Source organism: Falco cherrug, chromosome 12 (genome assembly GCF_023634085.1).
Source record: "Falco cherrug isolate bFalChe1 chromosome 12, bFalChe1.pri, whole genome shotgun sequence".
Classification (NCBI taxonomy): Eukaryota; Metazoa; Chordata; class Aves; order Falconiformes; family Falconidae; genus Falco; species Falco cherrug.
In genome coordinates, this window is record NC_073708.1 from 14,522,270 (window position 1) to 14,547,501 (window position 25,232).

A 25,232-nucleotide genomic window follows, 5' to 3' on the forward strand; every position below is an offset into this window, starting at 1 on the left:
TAATGTCTTCCACTGACAAGGCAAGCATTGGCAAGCTGCTTCTTCTTTGAAATGGATAAAGCATAGTAATTCAATAAATGTTCTTTATTTGTAATGTAATCTTCCCAAGCAATTTCTGAGTGTAGCTTTCATAAACCAGTAACACCCTAGTAAGCAATTTCACTGTAGCAGATAATTGTTTAAGGACTTGCATAATAGAGAATCAGATGCAAGTAAGTAAGGGTTGTGTCATTCACCCCAGGCATTGCAGAAATGAGCCACCTTCTCCTCCTTGTTCATCTTCACCTGCTGGTACTGAATGTGATTGTAGTAGCCAGTAACATGAAGCAGGTACTGTTTCTCCTGCTTTTCATAATGCCCATTTTAAGAAATAGATCAAAGCACAGGAAGGCAGGAAGAGAAGATGCCAAGGACAGCAGTATCCAAGGAAGCTCTAGTCTGAGGGAAACTAATTCATTAAAGATTTTTTTTCTGTAATTGTCTTGAAGGTGAAGAGGTTTCCAGAATTTTTGCTCTTCTCCCTGATACAATGACTTTCCCAGCCCTGCTCAGGAGAAATGCAGGGAGAAAAAACATACCTGGCATCCAGTGAATGTGTTGTGGTTTACCCCTCCTGCTGGCTATCCTAGAAGGAAGGGCATTGTAAGTTCTGTACCTATTGGATATGAACAAGGAGTTAAACTTTCCTTTCTCTCTGGGATATTTTTAGACAGTGGAAGTCTTTTCTAAGAACTTGTATAGCAAAACTATCTGATGGGTTTATAAGTCTTGTTACTCTGTATTTCTTTAAAACACCCCCACTGGTGATGTTTTTCTTGAAAACTGATATTAAAAGATTATGTAGAAGTATCTATTCATTACTTGAAACTAGTAAGATACAGTTGCTGTGTATCAACAGCAATGAAAATCTCTCCTTCCAAGATTTTTTTCTATCTTTGGGGAAGATTATAAGACATGGGGAAGATTACACAACAAAAGCTGCTCTGCATCCCCATTTTCATTACCCTTGTTTCTGGAGCTGCTAGTTACAACGTTATTGTAAGACAGTTGAGATACTAAGTAGAGAATGCATGATTAAAACCTGTGTGGATGATAGTAGTTTTTTAGAGTCATACATAATACACCATACATGGTTTTCCTAAATTTATTGTTATCTTTGGCTGTGTATCTAATGCCAAAGTCAGCTGGGATAAATCTGATATTCTTCCCATTTCTGTGGGATGACTTTTTTTTCCCCCCTAACTGAAATTTTAAATATTTCTAATGGAATTAAACACTGGACATTAGGATGCCTAATAAGCTAAATAATTTGCTTAAATCCAATTTGGATACTGTCCTAGTTACTGTGGAAGCAGTATTCAGCATGCTGGATATTGGCATTGCTCTATGAAGAAAAGGTTAATGCCATAAAAATTATGTGTGTTAGGATGGTTGTATCTTTTTAGCAACTGCCCACTCCATTTCCCAAAGGTTAATTTTTGTGCTGGCTTAGTGAGAATCTGATTCTGCAGCCCTTATGTTCTGTACTCAGATCTCCTACTGATTTTAATTTCTCTAAATCAACAGAATTCTTATGGGGAGGAAAGAGCAAACACTAATAATATTATAATGTCTTCCTATTCCTGAGGCAGTTGTACTTCATATTTACAGCTTTACCACACAGCAGTCAGTTCAAAGTAAACGAGCCTTATATGTTCCAAAGAACAACAGTTTCTGGCACTATGAAAAGTATAAAAACTGCACAACGCTTTAAGGCCATAGGACTAAAGTCACTAGGTAGTCATAAGAGAAAAGACATACTGATCTCAGTTCTAGCAGGTATCAATTAATCCTCTCCTGAAATGAATCCTTAGGATATTTTATATTCCTTGATTCTGTTCCAGTGGTATGGCCGCCTTAACCCTCTACCACCTGCCAGGCCCACATAGAGCCAGGCTGCCTGTGCATAATCAGGCTCTTCCTATTGTCCTGCTGTCATGCCAGCGTACTAGCTGCCTGCCTGAGCTGTGGAGCTGCTACCTTTTAATCCTTTTGCTCTGACAGGAGCCTACAGAATCCCCCACTTACTGCATTTTCCCACAAGAAACCTGTAGTTTTAGCTTCTGATGTTCTTGCCAACTTTGTAAAAGCACCCTTGCACAAATCTCTCTCCCTACTTTTCCTTCTTTTATCATTTTTTCCCACATGTTCACTTGCCGCTTCTTTCTTTTGGTACAGTTGGTTGTCTGGAGTTAAGCTGGCTAGCTGGATGAATAAGGCATTGAATGAGTAAGGATTTCCAAAAGGAATGATCAAAGTAGAGTTGCATATTAACGAAACAAGCATCTATTTTATTACATAATAATTTGACAGTGTCCCTTATTATATCAGTGATATTCATATTCTAAGCTAATAAATTTCTTACCATTTAGTCTAAAAATTTATTAAATACAGAGTATTTTTAAATGAGAAGCAATCTCAAGTAAGTTCTATTTAGTAAAGAGATTTAAAGCTTTCGTTATTAGTAATTGATGGTACCAACAATCGCAAGTTAACACAAAGGATCTTTAAAAGCTGGTTTATTTATTATTTTATTTTTACTCTGGCTCTTTACCTTTCCAGCTGCTCCTTGCAGTTCAGGATTCACTTCTCAAAGCAGAAAATGCTGTTGCTATGTCTCTCAGAAGTGACTTTTCAACTATTTCCTTCCTTGCTGCCTTCCTGAGTCTCCTGCTAATGCTTGACAGTATGCTTTTTGCCTGGAAGGTAATTGTGATGAGAAATGATGACTAAGTCAAAGGAGTAGCCCCATAGGTTATTTTTTTAAGGACCAATCCTCTAACATGTTTTATGTAGCACCTTACTGGAGGATATACATACACTTATATATGTGTGTGTGTGTGTAGGACTGTCCCTTTAGAAAAGGGAAAATTAAGAGATATCTTTGTTGCTACCAGTGTAGTGAAGTGGATGGGCAGTTTCACTTCATACCAATTCACCAATTTAGAGAAAATATGATTTTATTTTTAGATATGAATTACAATCAAGTGAATTACAATAATTGCAGTGAATCACCATTAGAATAGACTGTAATCATTAAGACTAAAGACTGCAAATATATGGGTTGAAGTAAATTAGAAGTAATTCACAGAGTTATAGAAAAATGTAGGTTTGAGGGGACTCCTAGCAGTCCTGTAATCCACAAATGTGTTGAGAGCAGGGCTGACTCCAACTTCAGGTCAGGGTCCTCTCAGCCTTTTCAGTGAAGTTTTGAGTATCTCCAAGGACAGAGATACTTTCCACCTATCAACGTATCTGAATAGTGATGAATGGAAATGGATGATTCCTGCAATGACTGTTTTGTAGGAATCCAGTTGTTTGGAGAAACACAGTTACTAACTTCAGTATGAGCAGGCCTAATACCTTCAACAAAGGTTGTCTTTTTAGTCCTGCTGTGGGCTTAGCCCTGTAACCAGAAGGGATAGTGTAGAGGCAGTGTTCTGCAGAAGGAGGGGCTTCTCAAAGTGCAGAGGCATCTGTCCTGCAGCAGACATGAAAAATGTGACTTTGTGACACAAATCAGTATAAGAAATTCCTGTGAGGTCTGTCCTCACTGGCTTGGTGATGGTGTCATTCATGGCGGTATCATAGGACTCTATGAATGCTTTGTGTCTTTCTAGCTGATTACTTTTTGTCACTAGACTTTAAGTTTTGCTCTTTCTTGAGTTTTCTGTCTTCACTGAATCCTCATAAACAAGCTATAAAAGAAAGCACATTTTTCAGAGAAAGGATGTGTGTGAAAACATGAATGTAACATGCATGTCTTGGTGTTGAATGGAAGTGTGCAGTACCCATGTTTCCTGCAGCTCTGTGGATTGTTAATGCTGAGGGCTACACCAGGGTACAGAAGAGCTAGGAGATGATGAGTATTATGAACTAGACTTCAAATATTTTTAATATTTTAAATTTTCAAAGTAATCTAAGAAAATAATCAGCTCCTTTTCTAGCTTTGTTGAACAATTACCTGCTAGCAATGAAGAGTGTCTAATTCTATTTGCTAAATTCTGTGGGCTTGTTTTTTCCTTTTTCTCCATTGAACCACTGGCTCCAGCAGAAACTGTTACAGAGGATGTACTGGACTCCTGCCAGGATGAGCTGCGTACATTAAATGATAACTAGAGCTGGAAGTATGTAGTGATTATGGTGCATAATTTATGATATTAGAGTATTTTTCTTTGCCTTTCGAGATAAAGTTAGTGTGTTAATTTAAAATCACGTACAGACTTGTGCCCGAAATTATCTTTGGAATCTTGTATACCCTACTTGTTCATGATACAATTGTTAAGGACCAGGCTTGGTTATGGAAAGAGATAACTGCAAGTTTTACTGTGCAGCTGCCCCTAAATTGAGGAATCCTGTCTCAGAAGGCAACCCTCACAGTTCTATGCAGAGTACAGTCTAATTTCTTTTACACACTTTTGGATGGTTTTACCTTTCCCCTCCTCTGTATTTCAGAATATTTTGTTCCCCAGTCATGGAATTAGCAAAAGATAATGATGGCAAATGTGCAGAGCTAAAAATTAGTCATACTTTAGTTTAAATGTGGAATTTAAAAATGAGAGAGTGGATTCATCCAGGTAGAGACCAGGCTATAAAACATCAACCCTGCAAGCAGACTGAGCATGATTTTTCACACAAGTTTTCCTGCAAATGAACAAGGTCTCCTTCAGTTAAAACAGAAGTTTACCTCCATCTCTCTGGTAACTTCAGCTGTTGCTTACAGATCTTCAAGCAATGTGTTTACAGTATGTATAAAGGCACTAGGGACTGCTAGAGTCCAGTTCCTACAGGCAGCTAAGCTGTGGGTGAGAGCGTAAGTAACCACAGAAATGTGGCTGGATGGGCTGACCATTTCCTTCCTTCATACTTCTGTGTTTTCAGATTGATTAAAGTTTTATACTGATGACACAGAACCTTGAGGAATGGACAAACATTTACTTGAAGCACAGCCCCTTAATGGCTGTACAGAATGTTTAGCCGATAAATTGTATTAATTAGTCTCACTTTATAATAAAAAATGTACAAAAGAGAAGGCAAATTGCAATGCAGCAAATTGCCATATACAAATATGTGAAATTAATTCAGTAATATGTAAAGGGAATTTTAGGATTGGTCTGTAAAACCTTCAGGCATTGTACAAACATCTGAACTAATTTTGTATTATGTACAAAACTGGCTGTACAGATACATACAGTGTGCTGCACAGGACAGGTCTGTGTGACACTTGACTACTGCACCATGAATAGGCTCTGCTTATGTCAGCTACTGTTCAGTAATCTGCTGCATCAGTCTTCTAAGGTATCACTGATTCACTCAGAAAGGAGTTTTCTTTCATCAAAAGAAATTGTAAGAATGATGATATTATGGGTGAATGAGATAAGGAAGTCTTATTCCAAGAGCCTGAGCTTATGATTTTTATTGAATCGATTATGCCAAAGATTACCAAGTTTACAGTCAAGTTTGTGCAACATTGCAGTTACAGAAAACATTTCTACCAATAAAGATAATTTTCTAGGAGGTAGGCTTTTCCCTAAGTTTATCTTGGGTAAGATTAAACAATTATTATTTGAGCTTTCAAATATAAGTGTTTCATTTAATTTCACATCGACAAAACTGTGCTCTGTATTTTTATTTTGACTGTGTAGTGGTAGATACGCTAATACAGCCTAATATATGCTAATGTACATCCCTTAGGTACATGGTGTCCCTCTGGCATCCCAAATTTCTGTTCTAATCTATAAAGAACTTGCATGCAATAGTACTCCTTAATTTGAAGGTAGCAAGCAGTTTTAAGATTGATTATCTTATTGATGTAAACACTGACTAGTCAACTAATAAGCTATGATTGTTACTCATTATATCAAGCTCAATCATTTTATTGTTGTCTTGTCCTCCTCCTCATTGTTTCATCTCCATCTGCTCGCTCTCTCATATACTTGCACTGCATTGTATGTATGAGATGTCCAAGCTTTCTGGGGCAAAATGTTTTCTTCTATGGAGATAGGGTCCAGCTCTACATAATACTGGAATACAAATGCAGTATTAATGCTTATGCTGCTACTGCTGCTACTAATGTGACTTTTTTCTCACTGTGTGACTCTTGAGAAGTTAATTCCTATTTTGATGCCAGTTTAGCTATGTGCAACTGAAAGAGTAAATTGATCACATCTCACTAGAGCCCTTCAAAATAAGGGTGCTAAGTCTTAAGCTAGTCATCAAGGCTTGTTTCATTATTGTTGCAAGTGCTATCATCAGAGGCTGGTATTTCTTAGGATGGAATGAATGACATTTTCAGAGGATGATTCATCCTGCCCTAATGTAGTGGAGCTTAGTCACCTACCGGAGTTGTCTCTCTATGAAAGACATACTAAGACCATACGAAAAACTTAGATTTGGTGCCTAACTTGTTTGAATCACACTGCAAGTGTTCTGGGCAAGCCTCCATTTCTGATTCTGTGCTGGTTCTACTCCAGCTGCTAGAAAACTATTTTTCTGTTGCATTAGGATGGTTCTACAAGCATGAATTTTAGCTGTAAATGCCCCAGGCTTTAGGACTGAAATCACTGCATATCATTAAACAATTTAATTAAACAGTTAAAATGTCCTTTTAGTTATCTCTTAACAATATCGGTTATTAAATACACAGGAAGAGGCCATTGTATATTGGCAGAATAAAGCTTGCATCAAATAACTAAGTATTATACAATGTTCTTCTAAAGTTTGTATGCAAGTAATTCTCTCTCCTGCTGTTTGCCAAATTAGAGGGATTTTCCTAATTTTCTTCCTGGATAAAGCCAGGAGGTCTCTAAAAATTCAGTTCATTCTGTTTCTTCCCTGCTGCTGTCATCAACACAGCCCTTCAGAAAGGGCTGGTGTAGTGTAGTAGTGCGGAGATGTAACAGGGAAACAGCCATGGAGTTGCCAGCTGCTGTCACTCTGATAAAGCACGAAAGAGGTAAAGAGAAAGGTAAAAACAGTGGGATGATTTTATACCAATTCATGTTTTCTTCCCATTGAGAAGGCTTTGTTGGATTGGCTTGCTTTCTTTACTGCCTTTTGCCACAGCAATATTTTATAACTAGAAAATACTATAAAAAGTGGTGATGTAAGCACATGAAAGGTTAGTGAATTTGGTTTGGAACTAGAAATATCTCCTTGTAATGAAGGTCATGATTTCAAAGTATTGCAAAACAGTGCAGCTAAGGTTTCGTGTTGTCTGCCTGCCCTACATTTTGTCTCTTGAGCTGATATTTCACTTAAAATTAGGTAACAAACATAAAGAACAAGATAAATCTATAAGGACTATCAGGGGAACTCCTGCTCTGAGATCAGTGGCATTATTCCCGAGAAAGTTAATTTCAAAACCAGTCTGTCTGTCATCTGAATTTCAACTGACAATTTTACCAATAGCCTTCTCAAACAAAAGTTGTTGGTTCTGGGTTTTTCTCTGCCATTCTGCTGTCATTGCATGTCACTGCTATAAATGAGCAGGGAATACTGTGACTGCAGAATATATTTAGCTGGCTGCATTAGTCACTGGGGATTGTGTTCTGTGCTTCTATTTGTTTGATTTAATACATGTTTGCATATTCAACTGTGCAGCCAATAAACATAATGTTCATTATAATAAAAAGTATAGCTCTGGTTTTACTTCATCAGCTAACTGCATATTCATGAAGGCATGCCACTGGTGTGCAGGCCATGCTTATAAAGTATGTCTGCAACAATGGGAATTTGTTTATGAGATTAAAATAAAGCAATTATTGTCTTTTTGCATTTGTAATGTTCTAAGCATCTTGTGCAGCTTGGACCTGCCTTACCTATGCATTCTACCCTTCATTATTCTACCAAATAGTAGTCTACACTGTCCAACAGTCGATTTCTATGAAGAGAACAGTAGCAACTGTCAAGCACACCCATGTTTTTTACCTGGTAGCAAGTCAGACAGAAGCTAATTCAGATTTTAACTTAACTTTATCAACTGCAAGAAAGCAAGCATTTCAGGCTTGTTCTAAGGGAAAAAAAAATATCTTCAAAATGGCAGAAGAGGAAGAATGGACTGAGGAAGGATGACAGTACCAGAGCAGGCCTTACCTGTATAAAAATTAAGACAAAGTTTATCATTATTTTCACAAGCCATCATACAGAGCTTTAAAAGAAAAAAATAATTGACATTTTAGTATACTTTCTGCTTTAATGTTTTTTGGCATCTGGTCATCTACTCTGTAGTTGAGCCTCTTGCTATTCAATAAGGTGACCTGACTGGTTTCTCACCTAATGATCTTCACTCTAAAAACTGAAGGTTGAAGAAATGGAATACTTAATTCCCTTAATTCCTCAGTGAAGCATCAAGTTGACAATCAGTCAATTCGCCTACCTTTTTTTTTTTTTTTTAATGAAAACCAGATCCTGACATTTTCATATCTTTGTTTTTTTCCATCGGTCACCTGAGTTGCCTCAGATCACTCTGAGCTGACTACCAACGAAGCTGCCTTTAAGACTCTTCCTTTACTTAAATTCTGTATTCTCTGGTTTGTAACTATTAAATGGCTGGTCCACCCACCTGTAGTATTTGAAACACAGGCACTAGATTGAGCCAGATAATACAAGTGACTGTTTTATCTAATAGATTTATTCCAGCCCGTTGCACACCATGTTTTTAAATGATTGGAAGCTACCTATTACAGCCTAAATAATGTCACTGTTGCAGAGTAAGAGAAAAGCATACAGACACTGTATTACTTTTCACTGTAATGCTCCTTAATAAGACCTTCTGTACTTGTGCTTCATTTAATGGCAGCCAGACACTTGTTAGCATTTGTGTATCAGCAGAAAAACCAAGCACTCAGGATACAGATGTATTCCCATACCACCAGCAATGCTATTAATTTTGTTTAGCCTTAATGAGAGAAGGCCAAGAACATTTCTTGCTATTGTTTACATCTACCTCACGGTGGGGTGTAGAGAAGGGAGAGTCAGATTCTTCCCTACAGGTTCGCAGTGACAGGAGGAAAGGCAGCAGGTCCAGGATGGCACACAGAAAATGCTAGCTTAATATAAGGAAAAAATGTTTTACATGTCAGGGGTTGGACACTGGCACAGGTTGTCTAGGGTGGCTGTGGAATCTCCGTCCTTCGAGATACTTGACAATTGAGTGGACTGAGCAACCTGGTCTAATGGGACCTGTGTTGAGCAGGTAGTTGGACTATACGACCTATTCTTTCCAAAATCTATGATCCAAAATCCTTCATGGTTTTTGATAGTAGCTTCAAAAAAGCTTTGTAAACCCAGGACTTTTTATGTCCTCTAATTCCTATATGCAATAGGTCCATTGGTATAGCCACAAAAAGAAGTTGGCTTGCAATAGCAAAATGCAGAAGTATTTTAGTAGATGGTTACTGGAAAAAGGTTGACTTTCCCCAATGCCAGTTTTTGAAAGAAATATGCCACCAGTGTTTCCCTGAAGCATCTACTCAAATACAACTGAAGAGCTGAGCTTCATGCTCATTGCAGTCCTGCTGTTGCCTTTGGTCTTTGGATCAGGCCTCATATCCTAACAATGGGGGTATTTGTACGCAACTTCCAGGATGAAATTAAGATTTTTATGTGTGTATGGTAATGGATATTGGGCTGTTCTAAGGAAATGGAGAAAATAAACTCTGTGCTAGGCAGAATTCACCACAAGATGTCTCATGTCTCACTATGTATTTTTCACGGAGGTAGGGAGCTATCCAGCGAAGTCTGGTGAGCGCAACGCCGATGACATGATGTAAAGTCTTCTGGCAAGTATGTTAAGAACGCATAAAAATAGACAGGCATGAGGAGTGTGTTCTTCAAGGGCTGACTGAAATAAATGCATGGAAACTAACATCACTGAGTATGAACAAAATTCTCCAGAATGGAGAAAAAAACGAACAGTTAAAGCCAAAGTACAACACTAGAAAAATGATAAATCAGGGTGATCAGATCTCATTTCTTACTTCTAATGGCCTTTACTAAGTAAGCCAAGTGGAATTTTTAAGGCTATGGTGTCCCTTTAAAGACAGTTTCCCGGACACATAACATACTGGGATGGGTGTGTGGGTGTGTACCTTTTAACTTTTTATCTGTTGGTGTTGGGAATCCAGACTAGAGCTGGCACATGCGTGAATCCCTACAAGTGCTGGGTGCAGTGGTCTATTCTTAATCATACATGCTATACGTGTATTTTTCAGTGGAACTCTTCTGTGTCCATATGTATAAGGTTTCTCCCAGCACTGGAACACACTGTCCTCTTACTCTGGGATGTTACTTGGGTGAAGACAGCTTCGTCTGCAGCTACCCATTTTCTTTATAGCTGTTAAACAAAAGCTTTGGCCAGAAATTGCTTTAATAGCTAGCCACGTACAAGAGGATTTCCATGCTGAGGCCCTTCCACCCCGGCCGATCCTTTTGCCCGCCGGGCCCGGCCAGGCTGCGGCTGCCGGCGGGGCCGGGGCTGCGGGGCTGCGCGGTGCCGAGCGCCCGGCGCTTCCCAGCGGCTCCGGGAGGGGCGGGGCGGGACGGGGCGGCGGGGGGCAGCGCCGGGAGCTCCCCCGCCCGTGCACGCCCGCACACAGGTGCGTGTGTCGGTGTGGCGAGGGGGAACCGCGGCACCCCCGCCCCGCCGGAGGCGGGGGGAAACCGGGGAGGGTTTACTTACTAATCGCGGCCGCGGGGCCGTGCCGTGGGAGCCGTCCCGGGGCCGGGGAGCTGTCAGATTGGCCTTCACCGCCGGTGCGGAGCCTCCGCCCGCCACTCCCTCCCCCCTCCCCGCCCGGGCCGGGGTCCGGCGCGGCTACTGCTCCCCGGGCGGGGCGGGGCGAAGCCGCCCCCTCTCGCCGCCGCGCTCCGCCCGCCCGCCCGCCCGCTACACGAGCCGGCGGCCGCGCTGGAGCCGGTGTGAGCGGCGGGCCGGGCCCCCGCCTGCCCTGCCCTGCCCGCGCTCCCCGCCCCGCGGGCTGCCCGCGCTGCTGCCCGCCGCCGAGCCGCCTCCGTCCGCGGTGGATGCCGCCGGGGAGCGGGCGGAGCGCGCCGCCGGGGAGGGGGGCTGCCGCGGCCGCCGGAGCCCACGTACGTGCGAGTGCCCTCTCCGCTCACCAGCATGCTTTACTTCCAGATGGTGATCATGGCAGGGACCGTGATGCTGGCTTACTATTTCGAGTACACGGACACCTTCACGGTCAACGTGCAAGGCTTCTTCTGCTACGAGGGCGCATACCGAAAGCCCTACCCGGGCCCGGAGGACCGCAGCGCCGTGCCCCCGGTGCTCCTCTACTCGCTGACCGCAGGCGTGCCGGTGCTGGTGGTAAGCAGGGGCCGCCCGCGCCCCAACTCGGGCAACTTGTTGGGCTGGGCCGGGCCGCGGGCCCTGGCCGGAGCGGCGCCGCCGGTGGGGTGGCTCTGGGGTGGGCACGGCGGCGGGGACCCTCCGCGCTCCCGGCGCCGCGGGGCTGCAGCCTGGCCCCGCGGGCCTCGGCGAGCAGCGCTGCCGGGCCCGGCCCCGGCCCGTACCCCAGCCGCTGCCCACCCCGCGCCTCTGAAGTGTATTTTTAGCACCGGTTTATGTAACTGCTAGTGCCCGTGTTGCCAGCCCCGTTCGACTCCGTTTGGTAAATGCAATCTTCTATTTCTCGAAACGTGTCTCAGTTGCAGGTAGACGGGCTACCTGAGGAAAAGCCACTTGTTAGCAACCACTCTACTAATATTTTGCCCACTACTAATTAGAAAACCCCTCTGTCCGTTTAGGTTTTTGAAAGTAAAACTGATATGTGCAAGGAACAGGGAGCAGTTGTGCCTGATTTAGTTGTCTCCATATGTCACAGTTACTGATGTGTGTGCAAACTAAACCTGTGTCTCTAATTGAACATGATCTTCTGTCAATCAAGTTTAAATAGGTGTATCTAAAATGAATTTTATTTCATTGATTTTCTTTGACTTTTGGGGAAAACGGCTAAGAGGGAAAAGCAATGCGATGTCTTCCCTTCAAGTTGTTGAATGTACTGTTTGTGTTGTCAGATAACAAGGGCATTAGCATCATTTGATAATCCCTGACCATACTGTGGGGCAAAGACAGGGGGGGAATGAAATGGAAATATTTAACCATGGGGTATGGATTATATATAGACTCTCCAGGTGCATGCACACTTACACATACAGAAACTCCTTATAAAGACTTTATTTTAATCAGCTGTAATCATTAGAATAATAATAAAAAAATTACAATAAGAGGTGTCTTAAAATGGTAATTATTAGTTTCACTGATTAATTAATTTTCAGGAAAATAAGAAAAGTATGAGAAGGGAAAGCTTAATCAGGGTGATATTATGGTAATCCCAGACACGATTCCCTTCTGCGTTGTAGCGCCATGAGGTCTCAGATGGTATCCAACATAAAACCCTCATGGTCAGGCTCAGCCTTAGTATTTGAAACTTTGTTCTTTTTTTTTCTAGGGATTGAACTATATCATTTGGCAAAACATGTTATGTAGCCTTTTGGTTTCATTTTCCTTTTTATTTGTACATCAATTAGTTGACCATTTTATTACCTGTTTGTTTGCTCTTTTTAACCCCCAAATGCCATTGAGATTTCAAAGGAGGTTTTTTTGGTTGTGATGCTTTTCTGTTGTTTGCATGTGATATTTGTTTTGATTTTAAATTATTTCTTTTGTTTGGCTCAGGAAATTATGAAGATTGTCAGATATTCATGATTTACATTTCTTTTTCCTAATGTGTCAGCAAAATGGATAGGTAGTTTCCATTCATTTCCTGCATGCTAGATTATTATGTTGGAGAAAACACATGACGTTTTGGGTTGGCAGTCTTGTAATCAGCCTTGCTAAAAACCTAATAATAGAATGTAATGGTATTTGTGCTTCCTCTCCCAGTCACCAATCTTGTGTGCAAACGGCATACGTTGGGAGGTCAGGGCATGGAAAACCACGTTGCAGGTGCCTGTCTTGCATTTTTTTTTTAAACAAAATTATTGTAATGGAGAATTCAGCCCCTGGACCGCCATGCCTTCAACAGCATTAAGTTCAATTATTAACATTATTAAATGCAACATTTTCCAGGCTTTAGACAGAATTCTGTTCCGATTCTCCTGTGGCAATCCTCCTGGACTCAGCGTTTGCACGAGTTGGCTCTTGTTCAGTTGTGCAGGATATGGACATTGCTGTTGCTTGTTCTTTTCATTGAGAGAAGTGGTGAAGGTAATACTTTCACCAAAGCAACTTAAATGCTTTTAACAGTAGATGAACTTCCCAAGATTTCGGAGATGAATTAGATTTCTTTCAATTTCATTTGCTTTTCATCTGACAGCTTGAACATAAATTTTTCTGTGTAATTTTTGGGGGTTTTGTCTGTAAATGAAATACAAAAATGAATGTGTAACAAATCCATATTCCTGCCTGTGAAGATACAAATGTAGACCAATGAAGGAAATGGATTTCTATGAATGAAATTGTACTTTTTTTTTTTTAATCCCCAAAATCATTATAGTCATGGAATATAGTTTATTAAATACTAAGATTTGTGAGAGCTTTGAAAAAATTTTTTTTCTTTCTTTCTGTTAGTTTGTTGTGTGGGGTTAATGCTGTTTCTGGAGTTTGGAGATAGTGCGACAGTGTTTACCTTGGTGTTCAGGGTATCTGTTTTTTAGTTTGGGTTTTGGGTTTGTTGGTTTTGGGGTTTTTTGAAAGATGGAGCTTGTTGAATTGGAGCCATAGAGTGCTTCAAGGTAACCCAGGTTGTCTTAATGTGACTCAATCAATGGCTCCATTGCACTGAGTTTTAATGAAGTTGGTCTAAAATCTAAAATTAGAGAATAAATGAGTCTTTCCAGTGACTTTCCTCTTTCCATATGCTGCGGTAGCTGGATCTGTCTTGATGAGCATCTCATCAGCCATGGGTCTTTTGCTGCTGTGAGGCTGTCACATGGCTGCTCATCCAAAACTCCTGTGCCACATCAGAGCTGCAGTAACAGACCCAAGTGTCAAGCCATGAGGTAGAGCTGAGTGTCTGGTCACAGGGCAGCAACATGCATGTCCTGAAACATAAATAATGAGCTTGGTCATTTGACAGCCATGTACCTGTGAGTACCATGTTAATCCTGGAAACTTTCAGATTAATCTTTAAAATGCTACTTCTTGGTAATACATGTCTGCAGCACTAGTGCAGCGTTGCTCCCGTGCTTCCATTCCTGTGTCTAGCTGCTTCCCCATGCCACCTGCCCCCATGCCATCCAAGGACAGACGCAGTTGACCTCAGGTCCTCGGGAGTCTGATCTGGGAAATGGAGACCCAGGGCAAAAGCAGAGACTGCTTGCTGTATTGTAATGCTTTACTTGCAGGTGCTCTGGTGTGGGAAAGGGAAACTGTGACTGAAGGAAGAGGTTTTGTATTCTGCACTTGGGACTTTCTGGGTTTGTTTATCTACAGTCTTTGGTCAAGTATTTACAAACTATTAACCAAATATTTTGTTAGCCCTGAAGTGGTCAGGCTGTTGGACTAGATGATCATTGTAGATCCCTTCCAACTGAACTGTGTTGTTCTACAGTATCTCCTAGGTCATGTAGGAGCTAGTAAGAAGTCAAATTATTGTGCTATTCACTTCAACAGTAATCAATTTATTGTCCACTAATAGACATATCTGCTTCAAGTCCCTGCAACTTCAGAGTTGCCCAGAGAAGCTGTGGATGCCCCATCCTTTGAAGCATTCAAGGCCAGGCTGGACGAGCTTTGAGCAACCTGGTCTATTGGAAGGCATCCCTGCCCATGGCAGGGGGATTGGAGCTAGATGGTCTTTAAGGTTCCTTTCAACCCAAACCATTCTGTGATTGTAGGAAACCTGTAGAGGAATCTAGCAGCCATTCTATAGGATGAGCAGAGCTTCTCCCTTTCCCTTTTTCCAGTTGATTTGCCAGCTTTTATGCAGGTTCCATGCAATGAAGCAGGATGTGTTACAATATTGGGTTTCTGTGTTCTATGGACTATCTCTAAAGGGTATACGCTCTGTTCTTTATCTGTCAAATCTGTAGTTTGAGTTCCTTCACTGGAGAATTTTGAGGGCCCAATTGTATGTGTGTGTTTGCTTTGTTTTTAAAAACAGACTGAAAAAACTGCAGTGTAACGTATTACAAAATACATGGTCCATTCTAATGTTAGATTATTATTGGTGGAACCAATAATAATCCTAAATTGTATTTTAGGCACAGGTAAAGTAATGTCTTGAGTGAGTAGATGTGTTTGCATAAGGAGCATTAGGCAGGCTGACAGTGAAATGTTCTACAAAAGTAAATGCAGCTGAAATTGCAATTCTGATTGCAATGTAAAAGAATGTAAAAGCCGGATTCTGCGATGGAAGAATGAGACTCCTGCAGAGACAGTGCCCCTGTGGGCTCCCTTCCTCCCATTTGTCTTTGTGACTCAGGGTTGGGAGAATACTGCTAGCTCTGCACTCCCATCATTTTACTGTCGGTAGCACTAATATCCAGAAATTTCTGTTACACTGTGGAATTCTTAATATGCTATTTTTAAATTTTTATCTTTAAATCAAATGCAAAGAAGAAATACACTCTTGATTTGAGTCTATTCAAATACGTAATAAACATAAAAGTGCTAGTTGAGAGCTCAGTGCTATTTAAGCCATTTCCCAAGGTGCCAGTTCTTGCTCAGTGGGCTGGCTGCTTTTTTAGACTTGTTATGACAGATGTAGCTTGGGAAATATACGTCAGTCTAATCCTTTAGCTTCCAGTAAAATGATTTGTAGAACTGTGAGGCTAGTGTCTCATGTTTTCAGAATCTATAGTATAATCAGTTCTGCATTATTTCTTTCTGATAGATCTTAATAATTTTGACCTCTCTAAAATACTATTAACTGTGCACAAGGATTCTTTTAGAGTCCACACGCTAATATGAATTACTTAAAATGTCAAAACTGTTTAAGCAATAATGGCTGTAAAACTCAATGTATTTGACCTACCATGTATGCTGACTGTTGTATAAACGCCAGGAGGAAATAATGACACACTTTCATTAGATGTGTAAACAGTTTTATTATGCAAATGTTGTTTGTTTTTATTTCCAAGTAACAAGCGGATGATTACAGTACTTATTCGTAAAATATACACTGTTCTATTTGCCTACATGAATTCCTAGCATATTAATATTTTCTCTGTAAACCTATTAAAGACTAATTAGTTTTAGGATTATCCTTTTAATATCATCATTGAAAAAATATCTGCCATTCAGACATAAAATATTGTGCTGTATTTTTTTTTTTTTTAGTAGACTGGATGAATCTTTAAATTGGCACATCCCAAACAAGAAATGGATCTAAAAAATCGGGCATTCTGCTTTCAGCTTAGCTTTAGTCAGGAACTTTCTCCTTTCTGATCATTTGAGGAAGGAATTTTGAAACCTGGCAAAAAAACCCCTGTAAAGTGAGAGGTGCAAATCATTGTTCATTAATTGAATTTACTGTACCCTGATGCTTTAAGAAAAATGAGGACAATTCTGTGAATAATGAGAAAGAGAAGCTACCTTTTGAAGGATCAGCATAGATTTCATGTCTGTCTTCTTCGGTGTCTTTGCTGGTCTCATAATAGTTCCAGGTCTAGGTGGCTCAAGAGTAGTTGAATATGCAGAGACCTGAAGGAGATGCACTGTTTCTTTCCAGCACATAAATGTAGCTGATGTGATTGGGCGTGCTCCTATCTCACTCTTCCTTTGTGAGCCTGTTAGTCCCTGTTTTCTTTCTGGCAGCTATAATTTCGTGTGCTCTGGCATCAGGGACTGATTAGATTTTATCAGGCTGAGTTTTCAAAATGCTGTTTTCAAAGCAGCTTTTAGTTAGCCTGTAGTTCATTGAAACTGTTCTACTCTGGTATAACTTAGTGCTGAACATGAAAAAGGGTGCTGGATTGTGATTCGGTTTGGGGACATCAAAATGTTCTGTTATCTGTTTCTTATAACTTAAGGGAAAAAAAAATAATGTAGAACTAAGGTTCCAAGAAAAGTATTTCTGGAAATGTCCTCTATGAATTAGCTGTCCCAGGAATCTGTAAATTTACCCTCATACCTGAGAACCCTAGATGCTCTTCATTCCTGAGCTTAGTCAGAAAAAAGCACTTCCTTCACAAATGTTTCTGTCATCTATTTTAGGCTGATTATTTTTCTGCTTCTTGGTTGGTACCAAGTTGCTTTAGTTTCTATGGACACTTTGATACTATTGGTAAAAACTAAAGCACAGGGGCAGAATCAAAGACTTTTTACCTGCTCTGCTACTTGAAGCAGAAGTGGCCTCTATGCATCCTGAAGGAGCCTAAGCTGTTTTGTCACTTCTGCCAGAAAGAATTCAAGCAAACTTGATAAATAATGTAAGGATGCACAGTTGCTAGCAGCTCTGTGTTACAGGGCAAAAAATTTGAAGAGTATGCAGTGAGGTATTCAAGTGTTCATTTGTATGCACCTTTACAGCAAGTTAGAGGAATCGCCCAGCAAAGTGGGTCTTTCGGGTCCGTTCTGGTGTTCTTTTTGGGGAGCAGTAAGTTTTTTGCTAGGTAGGTAGCTGCAATAATTTAACATCTCCTAATGCTGTTTTTGAAATGACAATGGTAATGCAACAGAAGATGGGAATTGCACATCCAGACTGGTATGAATTGGGTAGAATAAACTTAGCCCCTGAAATAAAATGGAAATGGTTTTACTTGTATGAGAAACTCTCTTTAGCTCCTTGATATGTGACCTATTTCAATAATCCTGGAATATTTATTAATTAACTAAGCTTATTTACGTGTCCTTTTCTTGTTGGCACATTTGACAGCTGTTAAGACTTTACATGAAGAAGGAATTGCCAGAGTACTTTGTTTACTCTGTGATCACGTTGTTCTTGAAGGGCACATTTGATCTCTCTCTTCATAGTTCTGTTTCAACCTGTGTGCATAGCTGCAGCTTCTTTTCCTTTATAGTTTTCTTCTTCCATTCTCACGTGGAGTAGGGTGGGGAGAAGAAAAAAAGACATGTCAAACATGGGGGCTTTTTGTTGTTTTTGTTTTGGTTTTTTGTTTTGTTGGTTTGTTTGTTTTTTTTAAATGTGTGAATGCTGGGGACTTCAGAAAACCACTGTTTTGAAAGGGGGGAATGCCAGCAGGAGATGTTGAAGATAAGGGAAAATTTATGTCATGCTTTTCCTTTGTGAAGGAATAATTGCAACTTTACTTAAGAACAAAAAATAAATCACACTGTTAAGGTCTGCAGTAACTTTGTATACCAGATGTCAGTATTTGCCTGTTGAGACACATCGTAAGACAAATATGTGGTTTGATAGTCTGATCCTGGTTTTATCTCAGTGTAAAACCACTAATCCAACAGAGCTGTAACCAGGAGAAACAAAAGATTCAGAACCATTGTGGGTTTTCTTGGGAATTCTTTATGTCTGTCTTCCTCTTGTGCTGGGATGGCTTATGTGAACTGTAGAAGTTATGTTTGTACTTCCAATTGAATGTATGATATCTGCTGTGCTTGCTATGCATGCTATTTACAAACACTAACAATATCGAAGCCATATGCTTCATCCCTTGATGGGCTCTCTGGAAGTAAAGTGGCAAGCAGATGTGAACAAAGGCAGACAGGGTTCTGTTTGCAACAGCTGAATGCCTGCTTGTCCTGTAAATTATGCACTTATGTTTAAGTGAGAAACTGTTAATCCAACTAATCCTGTGCGATTAGGGAATTTGTATGCATTGTTTATAATGTAAAAGAGTAGGCTTGAAGTAATGATCAGTTTCTCAACCAAACAATTCTTGCTTCATCATGCAGAATTGAGGAGATGGGTGTCCATATGATATATAATAAATGACAGCCAAAGTAGAATTGTAAGTAGCTTTAGCTGTGTTTTTCAGCCTTAAAAGCAGTGTGATGTTTAAAAAGCTTTACAATGCTCCTGCAGCATCTCTCAGATACATTGGAGTGATGGCCCAGCTTTCAACATAAATGGTTCTTATTTAGCTGAGGTGTGGTACCTTATAGATGGCAAATAAAAAGCCTAGCTGAGGTGGATATACCACATCTCCAGTACTCAGAAAGCATGTACATGTGGCATGCTGTTTTAATGAGGAATACTATTGTAAACATGCTAGTCCTTTAGTCACTCGTAGTGCAGTGAACGTGATATTAGAGAGCAAGTTATAGCCCTTGCTATCTGTTCAGCAACCTGGCTTTGCAAAGATCACTTCTATTAGATGATCAGTTGGAAGGTTGGAATATATTTATTTTCAGTGTAAAGCACTAAGAAGTCATCAGTAGAAAATTACTGTTTATATCACGATTTTTTTAATCTCCTATTAACCTAATAAATAGTTCAGTACAGCTTCAAAATTGACTCTCAATCCTGGATGCCATTTCCTGGAGTATGAGGCACCATAAAACCCCCTCTGGTTATACTGGGTGAAAACTCAGTAGGCTGTGGGTTCTGCTTCTACTTACCATCTGGACAACGTACACTGTTACCGGTAATTTTGCATGTATTATATAAACGTATCATAGTTATCCATTGCATCATTATTATACATTATATATTCATATGAAAATGTCATTAACAATATATCTGTATTAATGTAAAACCAGTTATAAGTGCAATATAGCTATTTTTTAAAGGGCTTTCTTTTTTACAAAAGATATTTTTCCTTCTCTGCACATATTATTTCTTGCGGGTCACCCATGTAAAGTTAAGGAGTGTGTATGAAGACATTCATTCCTAAACTAGACTTTTCTTCTTTTCTAAATAATAATAATTTTTAAAAGCTATCAAGAACAGAAGGCAGCCCAACAGTATCCTACTGTTCTTATTCTTTTTTCTTTCTCTACGTAACATTTTGAAACACCTGTTGTTTTAGGCTGGTAGGTTTCATGCTGTCCCTATATCTGAGCCATAGACATTTTGTCATTCAAACTCTGAATAATATTAATGAGGATTTTCTTTGGTCAATTTTTACTTTTGCTTCTTTATAATTAAAGTATTAAATAATAGAATCAGTAAATGGAACTCAGCTTCCCAGTATAGTTATTCTGGGTAGTAATAGGGATTTCTGTGACCTGTCCATAGCAATTTAGGGCTCAGACATGACTGAATTAATTCTGCTTAAAGACTTTTTAATCACGGGTCAGCTGAGCTGCAGTAAGCAACCATGTGCAATTTGCAGCCTGCAGGGAGCATGAGGTGAAGTATTTGAGCTTGACCTGCTTTAATTGAGACTTGGGCCAAGACATGTTACCTCTTTGGATTTTATGGAGTAGGTGCACAGACTGTCCATTACACAGCTCTGCTCACAAGTGGGGACCTCGTATGGTCAGACTGCTGCAGGCTGGTGTCTGAAGGCTGACCTCCCCAATCGCAGAAGTGCTCCTTGCACTTCTCCTTGCATTAGTTCATCTCTGTGCAGAGCAATGTGTGGACCTGCCTGAGTTTCAGCACATGCTTAATACTAGTTTGGTCATACATAGATTGAGCTTGGTGTCCAGAGCCTTTCCATAGTTTCTGCCTCTCTTGCTCCTATGGGGGGTGTCCTTGGACCTGTTGGGGTATATCTGGGCTCTGCCATGAGGCTGCTGCCATCATGCACTCAAACTACACAGGTGAGTCTGAGCATCCAAGAGGCCTGAGGGAGGAATCAGGAGCTTGTCCTGCATCCCGCTGTAGGCCACAAGCGTGCTCACGTGGATGGTGGTAAGGACAGTCTGGCTGTGACGATGGTCCTCTTTGTGAAGTGCTCATGCTTGACTGAAGTCAGTGCCTCAGTCAGCCATGGGGACTCTGCTTTGTGAAGTGCTCACGCTTGACTGAAGTCAGCTCTTCAGTCAGTCGTGGGGACTGTGCAGAGTATTTAGCAACGGCAGATGAGGTTTCTAGGCGGATTGACCTTAGGGTATGTAAATAGTGCGTGGACATCTGCAGCTGGCAGAATGAACATACATAGCTGGGGTTTAAGCTCTATCAGACTTCGACTTCATAAAGGGATCTGGCCACCCAAGCAGGATATACATTGAGCCTTTACTGCCTAGCTGTTAAGTGATTACTGTGAAACTAGGCTTCTCTGTAAAGCAGTAGGAGATTTGTGCATGAAAAGAATTATACAAGAGCTAGGTTTGTACTAATTGTTAATTAATTATCTTGGTATTTGTGGAGTTTAATCACATACTTCAGTGCTACTTGGAATAGCAAGGCTTTCCTGAGATGAAGCAGTGTACGTGAGCGTGTGTGGTGCTGATAAAATATTTTTATGGAATCTCATTCATTTTAAGAGTCAGTATTGCAGTTTTACTCAGTATTTCTTTTATTTGTGAATTGATTGTGATTGCTGTGTGATTAGAAGGAAGTCATAAAGTTGGGATATTTCTTTAAAAAACTCAATATATTTATGTATGTGAGTGTGTATGCACAACATGCTGCCATAAAATAGCCATGTTTACAAGGTTGATTTGTATCTGCAGTTTAGTTCACATGTGTTTTAAACTTTGAATGAAAATAGCAAAAAGGTTTAGTACACAACACCAGAATACCTGAAAGGGTTATCATATCACCAAATGTATGAAAGCACCTTTCAACACTGCGTACTTTGAACTTCTCTTTCTATTCTTAAGTTGCTCAAATAATAAGAGATTACATCCAACACTGATGAAAAACACAATATATGTTTGTACATTTACATAATAATTATGTATTTTATCTAATATTCCTTTATTGTCTTTACAAAGACCAAATGCCAGCTCTTATAAAGTCTGCCTTGAAGACAGCCAGTGTCAAAGCTTCACAAGATCTAAAATTTTTAAACAGACTCATTCATCCTTAAAATGCTTCTCTCACCACTTGAGCTTTTATGAAGATATTTGATAAAGCCAGCAACATGTTTACTGTTATTTTACAATTCTGTGTAAAGGAGGTGATCCTTGTTAAGGTAAACCATTATGCTGTATTTAGGAGTGGAAGAAGATGCAGTCACATAGTGAAGAAGAGTAGCTGGGCTTACTTTGGCCTATAGACTTCGTAATTAGTTTTCAGAATACCATTGCATGCCTAAAAGAGCTGTTTTTATGCTCTGCTGTCTTCACAGCAAAGTGTACAATCTCCCCTCTGTCTTGCAGGCATTTCCTGTACTAGGAATTTTTTGCTAAAATTTCCCACTCTTGCTGCTCCTGTGTCAGCTCATTGGCTGCTGTGCTAATGAGGGCACTTGGGACTTCCTCTTAATTCAGGCACTGCATTGTGTAAACTCCTAAACAGGGTCAGATAACATAGTGTTGCCAGCTGCACATCTGCAGCCATCTGGATTTGTGGCAGGAGCAGTAAAATAGACATTGTGTAGCAGAGCTGAAAGAGTGGTGAGAGTGGTGCAAGTCATATTTGCAGAAAACCATAAAGTAAATGCCTCATATTTCATCTACAGGATATACAGAATCATTATTGAAACAGTCTTTCTACATGTATATGTATCAAAGACAAATGGGATATGCTACTGCTGTGCAATGTTCTGTGAAAAAGCTTGCTGGCTGCTTCACTATCATTGCATTGTTAAGAGAAGAGGTAAGTGATTATTAAAACTTAGGATGCTCATGAACAGTTCTCTGCTCCCACTTCTATGCCTTCATTAAGATTCTATTTCTAATAAACACCACTTCAGTATATTAATTTATTATAATAACATTCTTAAGGAGACATAACTGCGAAATTGCAGCTTTCAAGTCTGAGGAGAGAAAGAGATGCAGGTAAATGGTCACCCGTTGTTTTGTATCTGGGCTTATGAGTTGTTTGGGGCATATCTGAAGGAGGGACTTCTGATCTCCTTTTCTTTCTGTTCCTTTCTCACTGACCAGCATCTCTAGTGACAATTCCGGGAGTATCATCATGGTCTTCCTGAAGTCAGTGAAGCTTCAGAAGTTAACTTTGGTAGAGCTACAGTTTCATTTGCTTTGACTGTGTCACTGAAGTTGCACTGTGTCCCAAGTTGCAGTTTCTACTTTTCTTTGGTCTTTTATTTCCTGGCTTTCACAGGTATTAAAGTGTGGATTAATACTGTCAGGGTTTGTTACTCAGTAGTTTTACTGCTGGTTTGTTGTATCTACTGAATGTACGTATTACACACGAGTAAACCCAATGTGAGACAGTTCAGAATAAAGTCATAGCTCTAGATCAGATGCTTCCCATGCAATGGCTTTTAAAGTGGTTTTAACTCATTTTTAATGACACCTGGATTCTTTGCAGTAATGCTTGCAGTGTCAAGACTATAAAGTATTATATTAGAGGAATGACTTTAAGGTAATAGGCTCAAGAGTGGGCATTAAAGTTTTGGACTCTTCTTTCTGATTTATCTGACCTGGTAAACTTCTTTCCCAAATACTTATTTCTACTATCCTTTAAATTTGACTTGGCTTCCTAATTTGATTTTATTATCTTCTTGGGCATTCATAGCTGAGGTCCATTTCCCCCCTTTGGCTGAAATATTGCTTTTAATCTAGAATGCTGTAGGTTTTCACAACAAATCCAGCCCCTGTTGAATTTAGTGGGGAAGTTTCCTTTTATTTCAACTGGAAAAACATAATGGCCTGAATGTACTTGGTGGGTTGGCAATTATACTGTAGCCTAAGATAATTGTAAAGGAAGGGATGCTTATACAGAGGCCATTATAGTAGGAGTGGAGCTAGTTATGTGCTTTCAAAGAGTGCTATTGTGAAGATAATTTTTAATAAAAAAGTACAGAATTATTTTAATGAGACGTCTGTTGAAATTTATCATTATGAAACAAATACTAATTACAGTAACAAACATAAGTAAAATACAGTTATGTGTGTACGTTTTTCAGGCACACATATTTTGCCACAGAAGTCTAGAAAACAATTCTTGTGGAATCTTACAGGTATTGATCAGATATGCAGCCTGTAAGGCTATAAGCGCAGGGTGCTTACACTGCTACAGTGTTTGGTCCTTCAGTTTCAGTTGTTCGATGATGGTGGCATTTCAGTGAATGTGGCTTTCCTTGAACTGATCTTGGGAATAATGTATCTGCAAAATGTGGCTGGCCTGGAGTAGAAGTGAAATAGAAGTAAGGCAGTGTGAAAAGCAGGAAATTCAGATATTCTCCTTCCTCTGAGCCTCTGAGAACAGTTGGCTCCAGTCATATACTGACTGTAAAACCACTGCTTTGTGACCAGAATCATTAAGAGATGCCTTTTATGTAATCAGTTTTTATTCAAACAGGGATGAAAGACCGTTTATATCAAATTTAGCAATTGAATATTCATCCTGGGTAGAAAAGTGCAATTGTGTATATCACCTAAAGGTTTAAAGCATAAAGTAACATCACTGTTGGAAATGATAATTGGTATGGATATCATAAGCATTGGTATTGTGCTCGTCAAGGAATAATGTTTTCAATGTGCACAGAAGGGTTAAGAAACCAATCTCCCTCAACAGACAGAACAAAGTACTGTTTTCCTGGGCAGGCAAGAAACAAAGGGGTTTACCAGGGCCAGGCCATAAGGAACCACAGTCCTTTTCACATGTATCACTTGAAGTCCAGTAGAAGAGTTCCTTGATACAGCTGAGCGCATAGCTGAACATGCTGTATGGAATTAATCTTCTAATAGGGAAGGTAAATGATAGGGCTTTGACCATTCTGTTTTTCATTCACAAATATTATGGTGTTTTAAAGGTTGACGCTAAGCACCTGAAAAAAGAAAAATGTTGATGTAAAGTTCTTCAGAATCTTCAATCAAATAATTATATGTGACAGCCACCTTTTTCTGGTATCATTCAGATCAGGAGACTAAAATTAGTTGATCTCTGGTCATATTACAACCCATCTTTCTAATGAGGTGTGTTTGTAGAGGGAAGCTGTGGTGCTTGGAAACTTTGGATAATTGCATCCTCATTTTTGTAAAAAAAAAATAAGGACAGCTTAAACCCCATATGAATTCCCTATTATAAGAACCTTGTCTGGACTATATCTGCCTGAAGTAACTTTACCTTTTGAAATGTAAACTGATGCTTTTTAGAAGGAAGTTTTGAATTAGTTATTTCTTTTCCCCTCACCATTTTCAGATCAAAATTGCTAGTTTTTTTAATGTTTAGAATTTTCTCTAGAATAATATTTCCTAGCTTTTGGGTATTCATTTTTAAAATTAG

The 25,232-nt window shown here is 39.9% G+C and overlaps 1 protein-coding gene across 2 annotated transcripts in view; it reads left to right on the forward strand.

The window, feature by feature from the left end:
- The window catches only part of PLPPR5 (phospholipid phosphatase related 5), a 232,785-nt gene that overhangs the window by 176,416 nt on the left and 31,137 nt on the right, over positions 1-25,232 (forward strand). The window contains exon 6 of one of the 2 annotated variants that reach the window (XM_055724447.1): positions 11,177-11,365. In XM_055724447.1, the coding sequence (XP_055580422.1) occupies positions 11,177-11,365 (189 nt within the window). Of the gene's footprint in view, positions 1-10,908; positions 11,366-25,232 lie in introns of those variants that run through there. The other variant, XM_055724448.1, reaches the window with a different exon arrangement.